General features: G+C 43.6%; 2 protein-coding genes across 4 annotated transcripts in view; one reads left to right on the top strand and one right to left on the bottom strand.

Moving 5' to 3' along the window:
• st6gal2a (ST6 beta-galactosamide alpha-2,6-sialyltranferase 2a) overlaps positions 1-26174 on the top strand; it is a 61433-nt gene that overhangs the window by 30114 nt on the left and 5145 nt on the right. For all 3 annotated transcript variants that reach the window (XM_042075880.1, XM_042075891.1, XM_042075899.1), the window contains exons 2-6: positions 867-926; positions 1656-2746; positions 11280-11377; positions 12568-12669; positions 22538-22712. In XM_042075880.1, the coding sequence (XP_041931814.1) occupies positions 1696-2746; positions 11280-11377; positions 12568-12669; positions 22538-22712 (1426 nt within the window). In that variant the 5' untranslated portion in view covers positions 867-926; positions 1656-1695. The remainder of the gene's footprint in view (positions 1-866; positions 927-1655; positions 2747-11279; positions 11378-12567; positions 12670-22537; positions 22713-26174) is intronic.
• The window catches only part of tmtops2b (teleost multiple tissue opsin 2b), a 34086-nt gene continuing 33265 nt past the window's right edge, over positions 25354-26174 (bottom strand). The window contains exons 4-5 of the mRNA XM_042076259.1: positions 25658-25900; positions 25354-25592 (exon numbers count right to left, since the gene is read on the bottom strand). Coding sequence (XP_041932193.1) covers positions 25679-25900 — 222 coding nt within the window. The 3' untranslated portion in view covers positions 25354-25592; positions 25658-25678. The remainder of the gene's footprint in view (positions 25593-25657; positions 25901-26174) is intronic.

Raw genomic sequence — 26174 nt, 5'->3', positions numbered from 1 at the left:
GCATGGCTTCAGCCTTGACTACCTTGGCTCTTGGTGACGTGTAATGTGTGTGTGTGTATGTGTGTAATGATGAAAGATTGTGGTTCTGTTTTAGCAACCCGTCTTTCAATTATTTGTTTATTTATTTAATTCATTAATATATGTGTGCATAGCCCTTTCTTGTGGTTGTTTATTTATTTATCTATTTATTTATTTATGAGAATGTAGCCATAACCTGACTACCTCTGATCACTATGCACTTTATTCTTTTGTGATAAGGCTGGAAAGATCTACTATGTGTGTGTGTGTGTGTGTGTGTGTGTGTGTGTGTGAGAGTGAGAGGGAGAGAGAAGTGTGTGTGTGTGTGAGAGAGAGAGAGAGAGAGGGTGGGTGAGGGTGTTGTGCTGTGTGTGGTCTGGCAGGGTGCAGCCAGCCTTGGGGCGGTGGAAGTGACTGGGGAGGTGTGGACATGCAGCAGGGCCATGCTGAGGGTTTGGCCCACCCATATTCAGAGCCGCACAGTATGGGGGGCCATAGCATTAATGCAGGCAGGAAACTGGAAGCCCACGAAGCAGTTGACCCCTTATGTATTAAAAATGAGGTTCATAAATAAAAGATACCATATGGGCAAGTCATATTAATAGAATACATTTGGAGGATGTTAAGGGGGAGGCTTCTGCTCACCAGCACAGATGACAACTGTGCAATTAAAAAATAGGGCATTACAAAAACATAAATGTGCAGACTAACACATTGAGTTACACATAGAACACATTGAAACAGTAGAGATGAGTTCTACAGTAACAATGGCTCTGTTGAATGTGTTTGTGTGCAGTAATCATTTGGCTCCCAGTCATGAACTAATGAGCTCTTCTTTTGTTTCACAGGGCCTCATTGTGTTGTTCAGTATACATGGATGATGATGATAAATAGTGGAAGCAGTTGAGGTAAGTGCCCTTCCTTCCTTCCTTGTCAATCCTCTGCTCTTCTCCACTTGTCACCTCTCCTTCCTTTTTGACATGAACAAGCCACAATATGATATTCAGCAGCGTGGGTGAATCCAGACAAACCTCTTGGCAAATTGGAAAAGAGCCCACTGACGTCCGTTTCCGAATCACCAAAAGCCTAGGAACATGTATTTTCTTTGGAATTGAGTAAACAACTGTATTTAAAACCTTTGTTTACTAGAAAGATATATTAACTGCACTTCTGTTCACATAAAGAGATCAGAGAATGGAAATCGGCAGGCATGCCTTACACTCGAGGCAAGTCGCGGTGAGATCCTTAATCTGCCAGGCTGACGGAGAGCGTGCGACTTTCGCTGCCGAATCTTGTGCTTGTTGAGAGAAAGCAATACCGCTGCGATGGCAGACGTCTCTCGAGTGGGCTGTTACAGATGTGATGCCGCTCAAAAACTCAGCTTTACATACACAGGGAAGCACAGATGGGAAAGTATGAAAACAGATTACACAGTATGAGTGCTGTACAATTTAAAGTACTTTGCGTGTGTGCATTGTAAATGTACAAAGTGCACTAAATGTACAGTTGAACTCAGTTTAGCGTTATCTAAAAAGCCTTTTACAAAGTCCTGTGCATCCTCTCTACTACATGAAGGTCACCATCATATGCTTTGTTCTTAACCTGACGCATTGCTGACCCTCTGCTCTGCCCCCCAGGCGTGCGTGCTGAGCCGGACCGGTGGCCCATCCCGTGGCCATGAAGTCGAGCCTGAAGCAGTGGCGGCGCCTGGCGCTAGGCCTCATGCTGGCCTGGGTGCTGCTGTTCCTGGCCCTCTTCTCCTACTTCATGGACTCGCGGGTGGAGGAGCCGCGTGCTGCCTCCACCCTGCTGGGCCACGCCGAGAGCCGGCGCCTTGCCTCGGTCAGTGGCAGCATCCGCGGGGGCGGCGACGGCGGCCACCAGCACCACGTCATCATGGGCTCCCCGCGGCTCGATCTCCATCCGCGGGCCACCGCATCGGCCGCAAGGGTCCCCCTGGCCTCCATCTCCGCAACCACCACCGCCGCAGCTGCGTCCAAGGAGCAGAGGCCCGGCGCCAGCCTGGAGCCGGGGCAGCAGCCCCCCAGCCGCGAGCAGCTGAGCCGGGAGACGGCGTACTACTCGCCGGACCCCCAGAGCCTGGCGGCGTGGTCGGCGTTCGGCACGCAGGACGTGGGCTCCCGCTCGGCACCGCGCAGCCGCGAGAACCGCCTCCCGGAGGAGGACGAGGAGGAGGAGGAGTGGAGGCAGCAGCAGCAGGAGGAGGAGGAGGCCGGCAGAGAGGAGGTAGAGGAAGAGGAGGAGGAAGGAGAAGTGGTGGGCAGCAGGAGGAGGACGAGGAGGACGACCACGGCTGCCCCAGCCCGCGCCCCCGCCGCTGGCCGCTGGGAGGCCTCTGACGACCTGGAGGAGTACTACTTCTCCAAGTCCAAGTCGGTGGTCCAGCGGCTGTGGCAGGGCCGCGTGTCGGCCGGCATGCTGAGCCCGCGCCTGCAGAAGGCCATGAAGGACTACCTGAGCGCCAACAAGCACCGCGTAGCCTACGGTGGCACGCGGCAGGAACGCCGCAACGCCCAGCAGCTCATGTGCCAGCTGAAGCGCCACGTGCGCGTGCGGACACTGGACGGCTCCGAGGCGCCCTTCTCGGGCTGGCGCTCGCTGGTGCCCAAACGGCCACTGGAGCGCCTCTACGGCTCAGGCTTCGGCTCCTGCGCTGTGGTCACGTCCGCCGGGGCCATCCTCCACTCGGGCCTGGGCAAGGAGATCGGTGAGTCACCCCACGCACCCCACACAGTGTGCTGTGTGTGTTAGCGTGCATACTGACATGCGTTTGTGTGTCTGCATCTGTAAGTGTATGACCTGACCTGACACAGTGGGCCAGATGTATGTACATTTGTGAACGTAGCGTTATCAGCGTCATGGACAAACCGCAGATTGCGAAAGCTGTCAGACCCAAGTTTCCGTCGTATTTATCAATCGTTTAATCCTTAGTGTAAACTGCGCCTTTCTCTGCCTTTCTCCGCCCATAAATGCAATTTACGAATGTCCACAACTGAATGCCAGCGCCTACATACAAGCGCAGTTGAATGAAGTTAACTGATGAAAACATTAAAAAGAATCAAACGTTTAGCGATCATGACATAATACCATACATGATAAGATGTCAACAAGCAGGGAGATAATGAAGATCAGTAGTTCTCAAACTACTTGTGCATGTAGGCTATGGAAGATTGGTCAAATCTAGCAAGTAGGAAAGTTTAAGTGAATGACGTGAAAGTAAGACATTCGAAAGGCCAACGAAAGTTAATGTTGCTTTTGGTAGTAAGACTTACAAAACTGGTGCTCTAAATAGCGATTCTGTTGTCTTTGAAAGGTTCTCTTATGGACGCATTGAACTGCAATTTGGATTAACACCTGCTTTTACAAGGCGGAAGTATTTAGGGGCAGAATAGACGTGCACTTTCATGAGCAGTCTTTGTACATACCGCGGTACACATAATTAGGCGCTCTTTACTTTTCCCCTCCCATCTTTTTATGCTAAACTCCCACTTTCCCCTGGATCCTCCCATGAATGCATATGTATGACACGAACAACGCAATCTGCCACTTTCAGCTCCCGCGTCAGGCAGTTTGCGCTTTTACATCATTGCGGCCTGTTTGTACATACCTCGCAATGATTTTACACGCACGTTGTGAAACAAATACGCCTGAAGTGGGCACAAAAGCGTTAGTACATCTGGCCCTGAGTGGCGTGTCTTCCTTACTGAACTGAATGAGGCTGGCTGTTTGTCATCTTGGCTCCTTCTGTGAAAGAGGGCTTGGTAAATGTCAGCCTAATCAGAGATGATCTTGCTCTAAATGCATGTCAACAAAAGAGAAATGAGGAATTTTTCCATGATTGCCTGCCAGCCCTGATGTTTTTGAAAAGGGATCCGGGAATGGGAAAGGATGGCACATGTGAATATTCAAAATGTTGCCTCATTTAACAATAGCAACAAAGGTAGATGTGTGTTTTCATGATGTACACACACAAGCGTATTTACTGTGCAAATGCTGTGCAAATTGCACGGTTGTCGGAACGCCACAAAGCGTGTGTGACAGAGTATTGTTGTCATGAGTGTGACAAGGCTGCATTGTGCTCCAGCCCTGGCGGTTGTTGTGTGTGTGCGTTGCGACGGCATTGGAAGTTGTCTGTCTCCGTTCCGCTTCATGAGCTCTCGCGGGCAAGAACACAGAATCTCTCTGGGCAATCTGGCAGCCGGCCCCGCCAAGCTACTCCAACAATGTCACCGCTATTTTGTTGTTGCCATGGGGACAACTCGTTGCCCGGTGTCGCTGAATAGGTCGGGTTGCGTGCTTTAGGGTGTTGTGAGCTCCATGGACCCATTTTTTTGAAAGCGTCTGCCTGACAAAAATAAAAACACAATACAAATGGTACACAGACAAGGTGGATTGTCACCGAGGGCTATCAAATGTTTTTTTTTTTTCACATTTGGCGAGGCTGGGCAGTTAGCTCCGGGACAGGGGGGAAAATACCCCATGTCAGCTAATACAGAGTGCAATGTGCTGCTCATCAGTTTATTTTCTGCACTCCCGTTGTTTTTGCCAAAATGCCGATGAATGGTGATGGGGGGGGGGGGGGGGGGGGGGTAGCACTCGTGATGCAACGGTTTCGAGTGGTTGGCTCTTTGAGTGTTGCTGAGATGCAGCATTGATTGCCCGCTCGCCGTGGCTGAAGTGGTGTTTTTTAATCAGCGCTTTATTTGTTTCGTGCCGCTGAAAGGCCCGCTAAGCTCATCACCTCCACACCATTGATCCAGGGGAATCGGCGTGTCATACCAGTAATCAATCTCCCTCGTTTGTTGTGGAGCGTTGCCGGGCGATGCACGACATACTGGCTTTGCGTTTTGGCCAGTCCATTTGCCTATGAAACCCAGTTCAAAAAACTCCTGAAGACCCAGCTCTTTAGAGAACATCTCCTCTCATAGCACCACTTACAACAACTCTTGCTGATCCTAGCACTCACCAGTCCTCTTAAACTGACACGTAACTGTTTACCATGTTGTAAGTCGCTTTGGCTAAAAATGCGTCAGCCAAATGTAATGTAATGTAATGTAATGTAAAAAGGCACATATGTTGCATGTCCTTTGATTATTAAAAAAAAGACTCTCTTTGTGTGCCTGCTGTGTGGGAGGTACACACGCAAGCACGGCAACTGTAAAAAGAGATGGAGCTGATAAAAAAAAAAACAGAGCGAGTGAGTGAGTGAGCGTGCGAGTGACTGAGTGAGCGTGCGAGCGAGTGAGCGAGTATGTTTGAGAGTAGGAGGAGCTGTTTATGCCATGTTGCTAATGAAGTTTATACCCCAGTGAGACTGCATTCACCACATCCATTAGTCCCAGGGCAGCACGGTACTGTGACCCAGCTGCTGTTTACACCCTCTGGTGATCAGACGCCAGTGGTACACATGGGAGAGATGGGCTGTGAGTGTGGTCAGTGTGGCAACCCTCATATGTTTGTGTGTAGGGGTACACACAAACACTGCCAGACTCTCATTTTCAGTAATGGCTTTTACATACCAGATACCACACACTAAATTAGAATGAAGTTTAAGGCCTTTGTCTGTGTGGTGTAACTATGCAATGCACTGAAATGTTGTTGTATTGTTTGTGTTGTGATGAATTGTTTGTGTTGTGATGTATTGTTTGTGTTGTGTTGTATTGTTTGTGTTGTGATGTATAGCTCTTCTCCGTACTACAGTATGAATGTAAGCAAGTCAAGAACAGTCAAGAAAGCAACCTCTAGTCTCTGTCCTGTAATGTGAGGATAAACGAGAATGATTAGGAGTAGCATTCAAGCAAATGTGAGTGAGATCCTCTCTCTTTCTCTCTCTCTCTCTCCCCCTCTCCCTCTCTCTCTCTCCCCCTCTCCCTCTCTTGAAATAATTCATCAACAGCTCTTCCCTGGTGACTGAAATAAGACAAACCTCATAATGGATTAAGCATTACATACTAAATCAAATTAGCAGCTGTAATAACATTGATATTCCCATTAAGGCATTATAACATTGACATTCCCATTAAGGCATTTTAATGTTGTATAATCTATTGTGTTTTATAATTCTTTACAGTAAGCCCTTTTCCTCTTTTTTATTTCTCCTGTTCCCTGTGAATTATGCTCTGAAATGCTTTCTATAAGCTTGATTGGAAGTTAACAAAATAATGTGCATTATAACATGCACATTGCTTTTTTTATGTGATAAACGTAAAAGTACACAATGCAGGTTTTGGTATTTTTGGCGACTGTAGAGCTCCTACAGACTATAGAGCTTATTCTGCTGTTGTAAATAGCAAACTTCTTGTGGCTTGTTCCCCCTGTACACAATGAAAATGCTTTTGTTGTGGAGGTGAAGGATTAACAACAGGCAAAAACTATATCCAAAGAGCTATATCTACTGACAAGGTAATGTTTCACGATTCTCACAAGATTTGTCGGGTTGCCGGTTTTTAAAGTCGCATGGCTGGTTTCTCAGTAGCGACTCACTACGTCTATGTTGTATAGCTATGCTAGGTGAACGATTCGCCTATTACAAGTTTGTTTAATGTCAAATTGGCTTCGTAATGGTTATATTAAGGTGAAAGTCTTACATAGTGCACCCTTAAGATGAATTGGTCACGAGCATGCTCTCACACTTCTGTTTATATTATTTATGAAGGTTATGTTTGAGCCTGTGGAATTCTGTTCAAAATTCTGAACAGTCTTTTGCCTCCCCCTTGTGACGACGAATTGAAATTGCAGCTTTACTGGAGCTTGCTGGAGAGAGGAAGGAACATGTTGAAACTATCTAGCACAAGAGATCTCGCTGAAGCATTCAGACGTCACTCGGTACCGCACAAACCACATTACATTCCAGCATATGCCACTTGTCTTGATAACCCGCCTGACCTTATTGCACACACATCTCTTTTTAGATGAGTTGAAAAAAGGGTCAACTAGTGGCCCACATCCGGCCCTATTACAAGTTTGTTTAATGTCAAATTGGCTTCGTAATGGTTATATTAAGGTGAAAGTCTTACATAGTGCACCCTTAAGATGAATTGGTCACGAGCATGCTCTCACACTTCTGTTTATATTATTTATGAAGGTCGTGTTTGAGCCTGTGGAATTCTGTTCAAAATTCTGAACAGTCTTTTGCCTCCCCCTTGTGACGACAAATTGAAATTGCAGCTTTACTGGAGCTTGCTGGAGAGAGGAAGGAACGTGTTGAAACTATCTAGCACAAGAGATCTCGCTGAAGCATTCAGACGTCACTCAGTACCGCACAAACCACATTACATTCCAGCATATGCCACCTGTCTTGATAACCCGCCTGACCTTATTGCACACACACCTCTTTTTAGATGAGTTGAAAAAAGGGTCAACTAGTGGCCCACATCCGGCCCATTTAAAATTGTCTGCGGCGCGTAAGCTGTCTGCAAATCTGGCTGCCATATGTAAGGTATTGTGGGGCAACACATGAATGCACATGAACACATGCAGGGCTGCTGACTTACACAATTCATACGTCACACCCTCACGCCACCCAGTTTTCGCACACTAACTTTTCACCTGACACTAGATGCGTGCCTTAACACAGACGCATGATTGATTTAATACATGCTGGCAGGTACACTACGGTGGTGGAGGTCAATCTGCCTCTGACTTAAAACCAGCAATAGTGTTTATTTATAAACCAATAACCTAAACTAATTGACGAATGCACCACCACGTTATGTTATCCTCTATTCAATGAATTGGTCGTAATTATATTCATTTACTTGCATAAATATCAGCACAGACTGACTGGGTGTTGAAAGGTTTTCAGCCCACACTCATTCTCCATTAATAAGTCTCACTCCAAGCTGATCTGAAGAGTTGGCAGCCCTGGCACATGTTTATCAGCTAGCCACAAAAGGAGTCATTATACCCACATTGACCAGCTGACCTACTGAATTCAGATTCATTAATTCTCTACAAATAGCTGTGGCCAAACCTTTACCAAAACCAGACCTTAAAGGAGAACTCTGGCCATTTTTCACACGGTCACAGAGTACTGTCAGTACGGGGGGAAAAAGAAAAGCGACCATGGAGTGTAGCACAGTAGCTGCCTGAGCTCTGTTGCCAGAGTTTTCCTTTAAGAACCTGTGACATGGCAGTCATAACTATATAATAAACTATGAAAGAGGCCTCACTTATTTTTTTAGGGAGGAGAAATGGTAATCGCTCAAGTATTGACTTCAGCAGTGAGTTTGTTCATTTTGAGGGTGGAAAAACATGATTGATGAATGGTCTTGGAAGCACAGCATTGGAGACTTACAATGTCAAAGACAAATGTTCTTGAGCTAGGGATAGACAGACATTTAATGAGTGCCAATAAACGGGGTTGAGAGCCCAGTGATGTATCGGTCTTCTTCAGAAGTATATGTCACCCCAACTACATCACATGACCTGTGGGATATGTACTGATCGATCCAGCACAGCCAATAAGTCAGCTTGTGTGTGTGTGTGTGTGTGTGTGTGTGTGTTTGTATGTATAGGCTAAGTAGATGGTGTGAAAATGTGGTGTCACACACACACACACACACACACTCTCTTTATGCAACTCTTAGTGTTTTAGCCTAACTCTGTCACTAGAGGGCAGTGTTTCTGTTCCGATCAGCAGCCATTCGCCCTATTTGAGTTTAGTTATGCCATTTCACAAGCATATGGGTTAACATTCGCTGGTGAAGTGTGTATTGTTTTCACATAATTTATTATAACTCTTCAGGCCCTTAGACTGATGCAAGGGGGTGAGACCCAGAGGATTCCACATGGAGGTTTGGAACTCCACTAATGGTTCAACAGAGAACAGTTTTCGTGCCCATGGCCCATGCTGGATGATGGACAAGGACTTGAAAAAATAAATTAAACATTAATGAGGTGGCATGCATGCATGCAGTGGTATATGATTGAAGAGACACGTGCTTCTAGCAATTGTCACTGTGCGTGCGTGTGACTATTGTCAGGATGTGCAAATTAGCATGTCAGCATTAATCTCATGTTCACTTATAGTAACTATCCATAGAATAAGCAAGTATACACAAATCACATATCACAAATCACCAAGCAGTAAGTATACATAGGCTAGATGTCAATAAAAAAACAGTCTGTGCAAATTGGCGTCTATTATCACATTGCAAATTAGCGTCTATCGTCAGGACTCATCTCATGTGAACTAATAGTACATATCCATAGAATAAGCATGTCTCCACATATCACATGTCAGACATCAGTCAGCAGTAAGTATACATAGGCTAGTCAAAGAACAGTCTGTGCAAAGTTGTGCAAAATGGCGTATATTATCACATTGTGCAAATTTGCAAAATTGGCTGTGATTTACTAATTACTTGCCTGTGTAACACCACTGTTTCATCATGTCATCACTTAATATGGGTGTCCTTTGAATTTTGACTTACGTCTGATGAAGGGCTTGATCTGGCCCGAAACGTCACGGTAATAAAAACATAACTATTGGGAGCGTATACTGGTGTTGCGGACTTTTTCCTCTCTTTCTCATCGTAATTTTTTTGTCCAGCACCCAGGATCAGACTTGGATGTGCGTGCGTTTTATCCTCTTTACACTGTACATGCGTGCACCATAGGAAACAGTCATTGGTTGCCATTGCTTGAAATCATTACAAAAAACATTTTTTCTGATGTCATTTTGAGCAGACCACTACGCTTTTCTCTGTGCTTTTTTTTCCGCTTTGTTACATTGTTAATAAATCATGGTAGTCATATAATTTGATTAATTTGACATAAATCTTTCATAGCACTATAATTGTAATTTCTACTAGCGGTGTATGCGAGCATGTATTCATGGACTTCCAATAAGTGTGGAGCGCCCCCACCCCCATGAAATCTGAGTTTCATGCAGCAGTGCATATGGAGACACAGTTACCCATCTCCCGGGACTGTCTGTGTGGGGAAGGCGGTGTGGCACAAGCACCGTATCCCGATTGGGCGGCCGCTGCGATCCATCTGGCACGTCGTCTGAGCGCTGGCGGCTCCCCCGTGTGCCAAGCTTGAGGTTCCGTGCAGAAGCGAAAAAAGATGATGCTGGATTTTGGGTGCCGTTCAAAGGATCCGACGTGTGTGTGGATCTATGGACCTCGGCCAGCCATCATCCCCTCCCTCCTCTCTCTCTCTCTCTCTCTCCTCTCTCTCTCTCTCTCTCTCTCTCTCTCTCTCTCTCTCTCTCTCTCTCTCTCTCTCTCTGCTTGGCCTCTCTTTTTTTCCTCTCTCTCTCTCTCTCTTTCTCTCTCTCCTGCTTGGCCTCTCTTTTTTCCTCTCTCTCTCTCTCTCTCTCTCTCTTCTGCTTGGCCTCTCAACGCTGTTCCACACCAGAGAGTCTTGGCCACAGCTGGGCCTCTGTCATGAAAAGCCACACTCGTGTCGAGGCTACGGCGCGGCGCGGCGCATATTGAAACGATAGTGGGCTGGGGCTCCTCCGTGTGTCTGCGTCAGTGCCACGGTTGGCTGGGTGGTCCCGGCTCTGCTTCTCCAGTCTTATCTACTGGCCAGATCCTGGTCCCACTTTTGGTTTTTTTTTTAGTGCCACTGCACCGCACCCCTCACCCAACCCTACTCTTCCACCACCCACTGCTCCCATCCCATTAGTAGTATCCACCCCCCCCCCCCCCCCCCCCCCCGCCCACCATATCTTTTGAGAATGTGGAGGAGCATGCTGGCAGATCCTCCGAATGCGCAACTAATGGCTCAAGCTCCTGGTTGACACGAGCTGTTGAAACGGCCTCCTGCGATATGGGCTTGCTAATTCAAAGGCGAGGATGATGCCTTACACCTAGTAATGCCCCTCCTGGTGTGCAATGTCCTTGGCCAACGATGCTTTGAAATATTATTCTTGGGTGTACCTTTCTGGGTAAATAGAACTCTCAATAAGGCAGTAGAGATGAGATTGAGTATGTAGTAGGTGGGAATTTAGAATAAGAGATGGCAACTGACTGTGCCTCAGTCGAACTTGAAGGTGTTTTGGTCTAAAACTTCAGGAACTCTTTTTGACAAAAGCTGTAATGGAAAATCGTCCTTTAGGGATCTGTTTGTGGAATGTTCATCAAAGTTTGGATGAATTTGAATCTTTGTACCTTCTGTCCATTGATGACAAAACAGGTGTTTAGACAAAGACAGTAGCCTTGAGAGCAAATCAGAGACGTGATCTACACCACTTCTGAAGTCTTGCCATCTGTTGCTCTCCACTGCAGATTCCCATGATGCCGTTCTGCGGTTTAATGCTGCGCCCACAGTAGGCTACGAGCGGGACGTGGGGAACAAAACCACTATACGCATCATCAATTCACAGGTACATGTGTATGTGTGTGTTTGTGTGTCTTTGTGTAGCCCCTCAGCCATGCAAAAGCACAATGTGCCATAATGAAAGTACTATATGAAGAGGCACTCTATCCCTTCAAGTAGTTGTTTTAAGTTGATTTGGTCTTGAACCAAATCAGTCTAATTAAGTCAATAATTAAGGTAATTAATTAATGGCAACCAGAAACGGCCTTTAGTAGTTCTTGAAGATGTAGTATGTGATAGATCAAAAGTAACTGTTACATTGAGTCTACTATTTGAAAAAAAATATTTTAGGTAGGGGGTTTCACAGATTACTCTCAATATACAAGAAGGATAGTGACAGCTTTTATGAAGTAGAGGAAGGAAGGAGATCTGGACACCATTCTGTTATGGTTGTATTCACATAGCCAACAATGAGTGCACAATGTATTACAGTCTCTTATGCTTCTTCAGTGTAGTTTCTAAAGGAACATGATTTTGGACGATGTACCAGGTATAGTGAAGGTGTACTTGCTGTGGGTCAGTACAGTAGTATCCAGAGTTATCCCGCCATTTGTTTATGGTTACCTTACGCTTTTAAATTGAGTATATATATATATATATATATATATATATATATATATCCTCTTAACAATTAGTATATTTTTTTTCTAGCAAATGAAAATATTTCATGGCTAGTAGCAGCAGCTAGGTTTCAGTATAGTTTCAAGGCTGCAGAAAGCACTATGAAGTGGATAGGAGCACATCAGTGCATTATCTTGAGATATTGGTATTCATTACATGGCCTCTCAGCCAATTACAGTGTGAGGTTGGAACTAACGGTGGTGCAATTTCTTATTATCATGAGCCCATGACCACATATTGCCTGCTGCTGCTACCTGTCGAGGAGTCATTTGAGCATCGTCTTCCACCGGCCATGGTGCAAATCATGCCAAGTCTATTTGCAGTGTTCCTTCCATAGCTAAGGCAGAAACCAGGCTGGCTAAAGAGCATATCTCTGCGTCCTGTGTTAGAAACTGACTGTATCATTGTGCTCCCCTAAGAGAATCTCTAGCTTAGTGTCCAATGTAGGCATTTTTTTGAATGTGTGAGAGTGTAGACTGATATTGAATTTGCCTTCATCATGCCACCGGTCCCTTGATTCCTTTGACGTGATGTGTGTGTGTGTGGGTGTGTGTGTGTGTTTTATTTCCTCCACAGATCCTTGCCAACCCCAAGCATCAGTTTAATAGCAGCTCGCTGTACAAGAATGTTACACTGGTGGCTTGGGATCCTGCACCCTATGCAGTCAATCTACACAAGGTATATACAACTACTGAACACACATACACAGATTTTCAAATCATCTTCCTTGGTACCATCTACCATCTTCCTTGCCTACAGTGTGCTGTATGCCATGCTTGTTTTCGTTCTACTTGAGAACTGCCCACTTTGCGGCACATTCTATAAACATGTCACCATCAACTATATCATTAATATCACAATATGGCAAACTCCTATCATGGGGAATTTTATTGTTATATCAATAGCAACTGCAAAACAGCACAAAAACAAACAAAACAAAAGGAGATTGAAATGAAAAGCCCCACAGTATTTCCAAATAGACAGGCTCTGACCTCACACATAATTTTTTCACACAAATGAACTTCACTGGAGTTTAGGTGATCCGTTCTCTGGAGGACACAAGTAATTTGGAAAACACCTTTCATACCAACTATATAAAATGCACTCACAGCTCACTATGATGTGAGCCAAAAGCTCTAGACTCTAGATTAGTGTTTCTCAAAGTGTGGTCCGGAGACCACTGTTGGTCAGCAAGCTACCCCAAGTGGTCCGTGAGCAGATTAAAATATAATATAGACGAGTGGTTTGCAATATTGAACCAACTTGTATTTAAATCCAAACAGTTAAGACAATAAGCAAAGTGGTTCATTGAGTAGGTCTATTGTGTAATATACTGTTAAAGTAAGTCTACTTTTATTGGTTAAGTGGTCCTTGGTCTGAAAAAGTTTGAGAAACACTGCTCTAGATTGACCCTCAACGAGATGTATTAAAGGGAATGTCATTGAGATGAAATAGAGTCTATGATTATTTGAATATGAGGGACTATTTAGGGTCATTGGATCATCATCATCAATCCCATCCCAATCCCATCATTTTCTTTTTTTCGTCCTAAACCAGAAGGTTAAACCAAGAGAGAGAGAGCTATTTTAAGAACAAAGAAATTGTCGGGTCTAGCACCCATAGTTTCTTTCAAAGGGAATGCAATCTGAGAGGCTTTTTAGCAAGCCTTTCATATCATGCAGTCGGCAGGTACAGTAGGTAAATATTTTGTTACTGAAAGTCACCAAACAAAGAGATAATTTTGGACACAGTGGAGGCTCAATTTGTGCTCCTATCCAGACGCATGTAAAGACTCACTCCTTCATGGCATTTAAGATTGATGGCGTCTCTTCCTTGCCTACAGTGGCATGCAGACAGGCCTACTTCTGTTATCTTGAGCTACCAGGCAGTAAGCTTGCACAGTAAAGACATGAGGTTAGGTTACATGAAGGTGAGCTGTCAAAATGTAACTTATTTCTAAAAGGCACGATACAGACATACGCAAGATGTTTTATTACCCTTTACACATAATTAAATCATTATATTTAACCAAAAACTGATTCGACTGAGTCAACTAACAAACATATTCTTAAGGATGGCCTGAACTTACAACTAATGGCTTGCCAGGTCAGGGTTAGTAAACGATATATTAAAAAAATACAATTTCAACAAGAAATAATGTCACTCCTTTGACAAACAACATTAAATTGAATTTCAATCTGCCCTCTTATAGGCTTTTATTTCATTACTCAGAGATGAATTGCCATCTCAATGGGCCCTTTAGTCACTGGCATGGCCTCCACTGTTGATAATAAACCTTCTCTCAGTCGCATAGGCTTAAGTAGTGAGTTGGGATGGTACTGCCACCTCTGAAATAGAGTATGCCTGTACACAAACTAACCTCTTCTCCTCCATTTGGTCTGTAAAGAGGTTTGTAATAACATGACGACCCTTAGTGATAGTTTCTTTGTGCAATTTAAATAGAGTACTGTTGTTCCTAAACTTGCATGCATGTTCAAAACACACCTACCTCTGCACAGTCTGAGCATTGAAGTTTAGCTACTATCTGTCAAACCAGAAACCCTACTACACAACAGGTGAATCAATGTAGCATTTTTCTTTTGTCGATATGTAATTTTTCAGTTTCAGTCGGTCATGAGGACAAGTGGGTTATTTCAGCTCTACCACTGAAGGAGCATAAAAGTGGCAGGAGTGTGAGATGCTGTCATCACAGCAAACGTTGGCTGCTTTGAAGAGCCTATAATATAAAACATTTAGTTTGATTAACACTCTTTCATTTACATAATAACCATAAGCGGCGGTCATATAGGTTTAGTCAGATTTTTTTTTTTTTTTCTTTTTCACATGGACAAAATTTCCGTCAAGGATTCCCGGGACACTGAAAGACTGGGGTACACGAAACTTGGGGGGCATGTAACCCCACATGGATAGCATGGAACCCCCCCCCCCCCCCCCCCCCCCCCCCCCACTGGACTGGACCCCCTGAAAGGAGGGTAGGGCAGACACAGTTTTCTGTGAATATCTCGAGAACCGTAGGGTTTAGGAGGACCACCTTTTTTTGTATGTTGATCTCAAGGGGCCATGTCAACCCATTCCATAACCACTCATTTCATGTATAGCGCCACCTAGTTAAACACAAAAAAGTAAAAATGAGGTGTTGTAATCGCAGGTATCTGTGACCTAACAAAGTCAAAACTGCACAAAATTGGAAGTGTAGGATCATTATGACACCCTCTGAATGCACGCCAAGTTTCGTGGAATTCCGTTCATGGGGGGCCACACAATAAATTATTTTATGTTACTATACACCAACTGGCCTGTAGGTGGCCGGAGACAGTTTTCTGTGAATATCTCGAGAACCGTAGGGCCTAGGAGGACCACCTTTTTTTTGTATGTTGGTCTTAACTTATTGAATGCCAAGCTGTTTTCGGGAGCTTTGTCCTAGAGTGCCAGCAATCTAGACCATTGTTGATGATTTTTGTACAGTCACAGCATATTCTGTGTTATAGCTATGAACACCTACAATGGCTCGTTTAAAAGGTGAGACTTTAAGCTCTCAGTGGGTGAAAACAGTGTATTTCTACATGCCTCTGTTCCCAATCCCAAGCTAAACAGTGGCTAGTTTTCATCAAAATCGCTGTTTTTTTTTCTATAAATGCAGATATAACGTCTGTAATGAAATATGAAGTGTTGCCTGTTACTTACTTGTGTAAACTTTCCGGGAAGTGATCAGCGAGACCTGGCGAGACTGCCACCTAGTGATAGACCCACGAAAATGGCCTGGTATTGACCTGACGTGCATGCGTCACTGATTTGACCCAAAGCAGCAACCGAGTTATGATAAAATGTCCAGATAAAATGTCCAGATTGTGCGTTTTCATGAGTTTTCGATTATCATATATTTCATTTCCATTCATCATAGAGTTCCCAAAATCACATATAAGGTGTGTTAGAGTGTCTAGTTTCGTAATTAAAAAAAAAAAGCTAAAAACGTAATATTACATGTTTGGCACTCAATGAGTTAAGGGGCCATGTCAACCCATCCCATTACCACTTTTTTCATGTATAGTGCCACCTAGTAAAAAGCAAAAAATTAGGTGTTTTCATCACAATATCTCTGGCTGACATGGTCAAAACTGCACAAAATTGAAAGTGTAGGATCATTATGACACCCTCCGAATGCATGCCAAGTTTCATGAACTTTCGTTCATGGGGGGCCTTACAATAAAATCATTTATGTGTACATTTAGTGACCGTACACCAACAGAGTTTTCTGTGAATATCTTGAGAACCGTAGGGCCTAGGATGACCAATTTTTTCGTATGTTTGCCTCCAGGGGTCATGTTAACCCATTCCATATGCACACATGTGCATAAACAGATACACACGCACACACATACATTCACAGTAATCATATGTATGACACATACTCACACAGTAGACATGTACGCATGCATGCACATGCACACACACACACACACACACACACACACACACACACACACACACACACACACACATAAACATAAACATAAACATATACACGCAGACATGCACACAATTCAAGAATTTCTCAGAATTATGAACAGGCAAGATAGGGGTGGGGTTGTATAAAATGAATTTTACATGTGAAATCTATGAACTAATCATGTTTTGGTACTTGTTGTCTAGCAGATACCAGTGAGAATTGAGTGTGCATAATGCAATTTAGTGAGACAGTTAGAATCATATATGCCTTTCAGCATGATTTATTTTTGTGGAAAAAATGTGCTGGACTGGGCGGTGGTCATATTTTGTACCGCTCTGCGGTACATCTAGTTTTATAGTTTTCAGTTTTACTCGCAGTGTAAAAATAACCTGAAAAAGAAATACCCGTAAATGAGTAGTCGTGTCCAAACTGGTTAGTTGGTGAGTAGTGTAGATACACATAGACACGGGTAGAAGGGGATTTTACATGCGTTGGGCATGAAATGAGAGGCAGTGCAGAGGTGGCAACTCTGTCCACTTAGTTCACTCACCTAGTGTGATTTCCTCTCTGCCTTTGCATTTCCCCCTTCACTAATTTGATGTTTTGTCTCTCATAAAATGCTGTGATGTTCCCGATTTTTCCCGATCGTTGTGCATTCCGTGACATGACATTGTTCCATTAACCTCCGCCTGGTGTTGATGGAGTGTCATGGCAGTGACGTTGGTGCTGCTATTTTTAGCTCGCTGGCCTCTGCTATGGTGGATGGTGCAATCGCGCCATCACACACACACACACACACACACACTTACACACACACGTAATGCACATTTTCTACATGTGCAAAACCAAGGACAGAAAGTGTGTTATTCCCCCTGTGGCAGAGTAAACATGTCTGGGTTTAACCTGAGCTGAAGAGCCAGAGCTCTTTATTAGGGGAAGGGTTCTGGTGTGAGCTGGGGTAAAAATAATGGAATTGAAACTGAATGCCCTGAAGTCTCACCATATGCCAAGAAGATAGACAAAGACTTTTGGAAAGTAGCGTTAACTGTTCATGAATGGCTCAAATAGAAAAGAAGCGTTATAATACAGAACCTGAGGATACAAAGTTGTTCGGAGAGGCCTGGAGGGAGATCATGTAGGCTCACCTGCATGTGCTTCTCTGAAGGCAAACATCAAAGGGTTGAGAGCCAGTGAAGTAGTTTGAAAAGAAGTATGTGGCATGCACATTTATGAGTTGATTAAATACAGGTCTGCCGCTGAGCTCTTAATCATCTCTGTGTTGAGAGTACAAGTGCAGTGCCCCTTAAAACATGCCATTCCTGTAGGAAACCCATAGGCCAATTACATAGCCGCAGGTATGCCTGCTTTAAAAATAGGATGATTGGGGGGGGGGACATCATCAAAGCATTCAATAATGAATGCTTGTCTCAATTTGGGACCTTGCAGGTGGAATTGTTGTTTGTTTATTCAAAGTCTCAAGTAAAAAGTAGCCTGGGCTATTCAAAGTGTCAGTTTATTGTACATCATTTTTACGTCATTTTGAACAGTCACTGCATACCCATGTTTGTTGGCGTGTTCCAACATTTGCAGAATCAGTTTATGCAAGCAAACTGAATACAATCTTTATTGTTGATGTCAGACATGGTAATCATCCAAACATCTTGTATATTGACCCGTGCTGTGCCCTGATACAGTGCTGCCAAAACTCTGCTTACCCTCTCTGTTTCTGATCCTGCGCTGTGCTGTGTGAGAGGGGGAGTGGCTACAGTAGAGCGAAGAAACCCAACGTGTGCTTCTTTTACCGATATACAACAATATATTTTGTATTACTTATCCAAACAACGTAAAACTTGGCACTGCACTTACTCGTGCCCATAGCAAGACACCCGTCAAGTTTGGAATCAATCGGACTTTGACAGATATGCGAGCCTACACTTGCTGTTTGAGAGGGGGAGTGGATACAGTAGAGCAGAGAAAGCCAATGTGTGCCTCTTTTACCGATATATTTAATAATATCTTTTGCATTACTTATCCAAAAAACGTCAAACTTGGCACTGCACATACTCGTGACCGTAGCAAGACATCTGCCACATTTGAAATCAATCGGAGGAACGGACGTTCCAGTAATTTATAGATATAGTCAGCCAGAGCATTGGAGATATCCAGCCCACTTGCATAAGCCTATTTATAGACAAATATGTACATTCTTTAGAACTGTTCACTTCATGCCGTAACCTGGATGTCATCCATTAAATAAATTACAAGTTGGTTGAGGCACAGTGGTCCTTGGACACTTGTAATGTATAATTGATAAGGGCAGGCTGATTATAGTGGATGGAATCCACTATCTTGAAATCTCCTGGCTTCTTCTTATTACAGTGCATGAAAATGCACTGTACTGTTCTTCCTAGGCAACTTCATCTTATTACAGTGCATGAAAATGCACTGTACTGTTCTTCCTAGGCAACTTATTATTATTCCGCTTACCACTTTTTCCGTACGCAATTTCTTTCAAGTCCTTTTAGGCAAGTCCCTCCACTCGGCGGCCATATACCAACGTTTTATGGGCACTCATCGGGCACAGTCTTTGGGTCGCCATAGCTACCTTCCTTGTTGTTCACAGTCGCAGGAATGTCGTTATCCTGTTAAGCCTGCCTTAAGACTCTCTAACAAAATAGAGCGCTGTGATTGGATGACGTCCACAGCGTCAGCCAATAGAAATCCCTATGGTTTGATACTAGATGTACAGGCTGAGCAAATTAATTTGCCGCCGCTAGAGTGCGTCTAGATTTCTAGGCTATGAGAAAGGCTGATGTAGACGACAAAGCAGCAAGGAGGCGTTGTGAGATCATTTAAACAATGTTTTATGACAAGGTCGATGAGGGTAGTGTTGCACAGTGTATCGATGCCTTTACGCAAAAAACGATACGATTTCCGACGTTTTTAGAATCGATACTTTATTAAAATAATAACGTTCTGTGTCTGTGAACTGCTGCTCTCACTGCTCCTTGCACGCATCTAGGCAAGTGGGCGTGTCCAGCAGGCAGCTCTGAGTGAGTGAGTGCGCAGGCAACGTCAACATAGTTCTTTGCCGACAGTCCTCAGCCTTGTGGATAAAACAAAAGGTGAAATCTGGAACTATTTCAGATACATCGCGAATATTGAAGGCAAGCCATCAGGTACACAGAGGCCCGTTAATGCGCTAATTAAAGCCCACAGCATATAATACCACCAAAGTGTGTTGAGTCCTAATAATAATAGCGGCTTATTGTTACGTGGTAGCAAATCATGTTATCAAAGAAATAGACGAGATGTAGGAATACGCACAGATATATTGCAACAGTTAATGGTGTAGGCCTATCTGACGAAGACTTGAGTGGTGGTAACGTCGTACTTGTACACTGGGCGCAAAGAAGACTATCCTCACATTTTTCCCTTTGCAACTGTCAAAGAAATCCCATGAACACGGGAAGGCCTAGGGTAGCCTATACTGTACATCAGACAGGGCTGTAGTACTCGAGTCCGGTCTTGGACTCGAGTCCGGACTCGAGACCGTTTTTCTATGGTCTCGGACTTGTCTCGGACTCGCTAGTATTTGGACTTGGTCTTGTCTCGGTCTCGGCCACTGGTCTTGCCAAATATGGCTTTTGGTCTCGACCGAGTCCAGGTGTCTTTAGGGCCATCAAAATGAACGTGTTAATCGCCGCGATTCATTTTGAAATACATAATGCGTTACAAAATATTAACTCAATAGTGTTTACCTTTGTGGGGGGCTGATGTCACGTAACGGAAGCCGCAAAACCTAAAACCGCAAGCCTGGGAGTTTATTTTACTGTCTGTGGAGTTAGCTGAAGATAAAGAGGAACCAACATTTAGCCAAATAGTAGCTTTACTGCAAACTGCTTTTCACTCTTGTTAGATAACGTTTACAATGTCAAAATGCACCAACTGCAACAGTTACATAAAGATGATACTTTTCGGCTCCTCTCCATTAAGATCCAACTTGAACGTATGCTACTCCATTTAATTAAGAGCGCGTCTGAACGCACACGAGAAGGAGAGAAAACGATTGGCAGGCTCCAGCTGGCTTGTCGTTGTTGATGATAATTGATATCTCCTTGTTAATATAAGAAACTTATAAAAGGAAGTCAACAAAGACGAGGTTAGAGGAGATTGCGGATTTATCCGATTTCCACTACTGACCAGTTATAAACATGTATGTAGGCTGCACTCACTGTGATTTGAAAAATGGACAAAAATATGAAGAGTTGTCTTTGCCTTTGTGTAATGGAACTGGTGAGTCTTGAAGTCTTCAATAATTTGTTTACATGAAGCACATATTATGCCGATTGAAAAATTCCATTCAGATAGCTAGGTGACTGGCTCAGGCTCATCATTCACTTTTAATTGCAAACAGAAAATGTCTAGCTAGCATCATGTCATTACATGCTTCTATTTCCAAAGGAATGAAAACTGTTTATACCAACTTAATATCATGCTTATCATTGTTAATATTGTACAATACATGTGGTACAAACAATATTAGAGCTTGTGGACTAGCTATAGGCTATATTTCAATGGAGCTGGTAAAAAAAAGATCATTATGAGAACGTGGCCACAATGGGCTTAAAGTAACAGTGCACCATTTACAAATGAGTTAAACAGCATCATATGTGTAGTATTTCTTAAGAAATGAATACTTTAAAACACAATTACTGTGTCAGTATTATCATTTAAATAATATAAAAGTGTTTTACTTTTACCTTTGTGGTTACTCATTAATTTTGTGATTTATGTTGAAGCTTTAGTCTTTAGGAACTTTTTAATTGCGGTTAATCGAGATTAATTCATTTCAAAATATATATTTTGAATCGTTTGACAGCCCTATAATAATATTGGAGAAGGGGAATGGCTACACTTACAAATCCTGGGTGTGTTCACACTGTTTTTGCTTTTAGATAATAATAATAATAACCCAAAATGATTGTCTTGATACTGTCATGCACAAGACTTTTTTTCCTATCCTGGACTCGGTCTTGACTCGGACTCGAACCTTTTTGGACTCGGTCTTGTCTTGGACTCGAACCTCTTTGGACTCGGTCTTGACTTGGTCTCGACTAGTCCTGGTCTTGGACTTGTCTTGGACTCGACAAAGGTGGTCTTGACTACAGCCCTGACATCAGATGGCCTAAAGATTAGGCCCCTCTGCATGGCATTCAGTGCAGTAGTTACAGCATGCAGTAATTTCAAAACTGACCTTGATCTAGCTTAGTTTGGCTATTTAAAGCTACTTTATTGCCAAAACACAACACAATGTAAATGAACTATAACAATCAATAAAGGACCTAATCACACAAAGTAGGCCTACTATTTTACTGACTATAACAAATGATAATTATGTAGGAAGTTTAGAACCCGGAATTGACCTGCACACTACAAAAGTGCACCGAATTCAACACAAATGACTCAATACACTTGGAGGAGGTATGAGTCCTTTCTTTTTCAGATATCTTAGGATTTCGCCATAGTATCGTTTCAGTATCGAGCATTGTGATATTTATGGTTGGTATCGTATTGAAGTCATAATTTTGGTATCGTGACAACACTAGATGAGGGTGGGAAAAATCGTACATTTCTGTGCAAACTTTGCCCGCACTTCAGTCACATTCAGTCACATTGTCTTTTAAGAAAATGCAGTCCATTTTTCGGTTCCAGCAGCCAACAACCTCAGAACTGACCCTTCAGGCCTCTCAGGAGGCGCTGGCCTTCTAACCTAGTGACCACCATAGCAACTAGCATGATTGCCCTAGCAACCAGCATAGCAACCACGATATTTATGCGTTTTAGCTTATTGGATGTTGCGTTAATGCAGATAACTTTTGATCCGTGTGCCCGATTTTCATAAATGAGGTACCGTTGGAATCCTTGAATGAGGCCGAGTATATGTATACCCTGTATATGTAAAGACATTATGTTATTTCACCTGTGAATGTAAAGACATTGTTATTTCACCTGTAAATGTAAAGACATCCATGTTATTTCACCAGTGAATGTAAAGACATCTTTTCTTCTCCGCAGTGGTACATGAGCCCAGACTACAACCTGTTTTCTCCGTATGTGGAGCACCGGAAGCACTTCCCAGCGCAGCCCTTCTACATCCTGCACCCTCGCTTCATCTGGCAGCTGTGGGATGTGATCCAGGGCAACACCCTGGAGAACATCCAGCCCAACCCCCCCTCCTCTGGCTTCATCGGTGAGGCAATCAACATGTCATCCAGCTGTGTGTGTGTGTGTGTGTGTGTGTGTGTGTGCACATGTGAGAGATTGGAGAGGAGATGGATAGAGAAGCCTTTTGCTCAGTGGTTTGTGTGCATGTGTGTGTATGTGTATGTATGTATGCATGTGTCTGAGTGTAATCATGGAAGGATGGGACTTGAAAGCCTGAGAAAGATGAAGAGAGAAGAGGGTAGGGGGAAGGAGGAGATGGAAAAATGGTTAGCTTCCCGCTCAGTGGTTTGTGTGCGTGTGTGTGTGTGTGCTTCCCGCTCAGTGGTTTGTGTGCGTGTGTGTGTGTGTGTGTGTGTGCTTCCCGCTCATCGGTTTGTGTGCGTGTGTGTGTGTGCCTCCCGCTCAGCAGTTTGTAAAGCTTTACCTCTCCCTCTGTGTCCGAACACCTCTGATAATTTGATAGTAACTCCACGGATGCATACATCAAACACTCGTTTGGCATTTAACAACACATCTTCTGCACTTCCTCTCTCACTCTCTCTCACATACACACACACACAAACACACATATACACACTCATGCTTTATCTTTCGCATGCAGCCGTTTGACATTTAGAATAGCCTGATATTAACTAGGTGTGCTTGAATTTTCCCTCAATTATTGTGCTGCCACACACAGCTGTCAAATAATCACAATGACTGCTGCCAGCTGAAATGACTGTTTCTCTTATACGAAATATGTTTTTAACGTGAACATTCTTTATTTGGCCGGGCCAGTAAAACAATATTGCGCCCTACAAGCAGCTGAGTAGAGTCCCACCACCGCACTTGGTGCACAAATATTATTCTTCTGTTTATCTAACCCTTTTTGAGGAGAACGGGAGTTAAATAATCAAATAATCTGGATAAAACGTATCACTAATTCATTTCACTCAAACGTGTCATTTGCTTCATGTGACAGGCAGCCCATTTTCCAAGAAATATTTTGAACTTAAAAAGAAAAGACGATATAACCCCAGAGGCAACTGAGCCACACAGACCCCTTGTTGAGAACTAGATGCTTGTGAGCGGTGTACTGGATGGATTGCCTGTGCAACATAACTGTGGGTAGCTACAGGCAGAACATATTGGATAGATAGATAGATACATACATACTTTATTGATCCCCAAGGGGAAATTCAAAAGGATTGACACACACTGGCAAACAAATAGCACTCTCTTTATTATGTAGTGCAAGGGTTCTGCAGCATGCATTTCTGTGTGTATTTTTGCACATTTATCGGCACATTCATATTTCTTGAATTTCCCCTGGGGATCAACAAAGTATCTATCTATCTATCTATCTATCTATCTATCTATCTATCTACAGTATCTGTCTATCTATCTATCTATTTCCATATCCTCATATCACCAAAGCAGGTCAAGTCAGGTCTTTCCTGTGCCAGTTCTGATCACTGTTGATATGCTGCCAGTGTGAAGTCAAAAGCTCTGTTATCAAACAATGATCTGCACTTTGTGGTTATTTAGTGCTGATATTCTCTGTGTGTGTGTGTGTGTGTGTGTGTGTGTGTGTGTGTGTGTGTGTGTGTGTGTGTGTGTGTGAAAGAAAAAGAAAAATGACCAAATTGACTGAGCAACACAAACAACTTTCTCCTGTTTGGCACGGTTTATACAGGTTTTGTAATAGGACAAGGAGCAAGCACTCAGGACATTTGTTGGAATTCAAATTACAATCCCATTAAATCACACACAATCATATCTCAGTCATATGGGTCTCAGAGTGCGGTTTTGAAAATCACATTTAGAAAATGTATTTTTCCTCTTAATTTTTCTTTTTTTAACCCAAACATTCCCAATCTCTAAAAACTAAACATCCATTCACGTATTGCACAATCTCGTCTTCACAGTAAAGAACAACACAGAGAATTTGATACAACAAATTACTCGACAGTGCAAGCAAGCAGAACAGAGAGAAAAATCAAGCGTGGACAAATTGACATATTAACACAATGAATACAAGAGGCCGTATGCCTGATAAAGAGAAAGATAGAGAAAGAGCTACGAGAGAGTCGGCTGGTGTGAACACTTGGAGTGAACATACTAGTCTCCACGCATTAATACACATTGGAAAAAGACACGTGATTTAGTGCTTCATCACTAAATCACGTCCAAAAAAACAGAACACTCGCACACATACACATTCCCTCTCTCTCTCTCTCTCTCTCTCTCTCTCTCTCTCTCTCTCTCTCTCTCTCTTTCCCACACACACAGGCACACAGGCACAAAATGACACGCATATGCATGCCTTGCATTGCCAGAGCCGCAAACAAAAACAACACTGTGTAAACACGCACACACACTGCAAATGCACACAAGAAAGACATGTCTTTTAGTTGTCATCTCACATCCACAAAAAGATGGACGCTCCTCTTTACTCTCAGTCAAAGGATTATCTTCATTATGACATCATGCCAGTGATGTAGCAGGGTGATGGGTGCTCATAGCTCCAGCAGCAGCGTATAGAGTATTATTCTTATTAGTGTAAGTGTATTTTGTTTTTGTTTTTTGCTTTTATTTTGATAGGATGGTGAGAGACTGACACAGGAAGTGAGCGGGAGAAAGAGATGGGGTGGGACCCCCCCCCCCATAGTGTTATTCTAGTTGAACGCCTGCAGCCAACCACAACCACATCACTACCACTCAGTCTTCCCAGTTCGGTTCTGAGATGACAAAAATGAGCCCTCTTATTTAAGAGAGCTGTCATGGAATGCTGCATGAGTTCTGATTCTGTGAGAAGCGGGATTTTCCGTTTCTTCAGCAAAAGCTTGGTTCAGTGGGGAGCGAGTGACGGTAAATGTCTGTTTGGTCTTCATGAACCAGTGTTCACTCTCCATCCACGAAAGGAGATGGGGAGTTCATAAGCCTTTTTGTATAGTTTCCAGTCATGTCAAACAACAGTAAAAACCCCTTGACATGGTGCTATGGAAGTGTTCAGGAAATGTCGATGTGTGAGTGACTCCTCTCTGTCGCCGGCGTGCTGCTGCAGTGATTGGGCAGGCTGGTGGACGGCCCGTGGACCGAGATTTGGGGCACCGTCTTGCTGTAGATGCGGCGGTTGAGGTGGATGACCGTGGTCTTGGAGGGCATGGACGACTGACCATTCTCCGCCTGTCTCCGCTGGCAGCCAATCAGGATCAGGAAACACCTTTTGAACTGGAGAGGAGAGAGAATGAAGAAAACAAAGTGATGGTGTGGAAGTGGAAGATTGGAGGATGTGAGATGAGGGAGGGTGGTGGAACACAGAGAGAGAGAGAGTGAGAGAGAGAAAGAGAGAGAGGAGAAAATTGAGGGGGAAGAAGGCAAGGTGCAGAATCAACAGAGAACAGATAGAGAGAAAGCACGAGTCAAGTTGAAAGAATGGGGACATGATGAAGATGGAGGGAGAAGAAAGGGGAGAGATTAAGAGAATCAACAAGAAATAGTCATT

This window comes from Alosa sapidissima, chromosome 2, assembly GCF_018492685.1.
Source record: "Alosa sapidissima isolate fAloSap1 chromosome 2, fAloSap1.pri, whole genome shotgun sequence".
Lineage (NCBI taxonomy): Eukaryota > Metazoa > Chordata > Actinopteri > Clupeiformes > Clupeidae > Alosa > Alosa sapidissima.
Note: the sequence above shows the minus strand (reverse complement) of the source record. Positions and strands in the feature narration are given on the sequence as shown.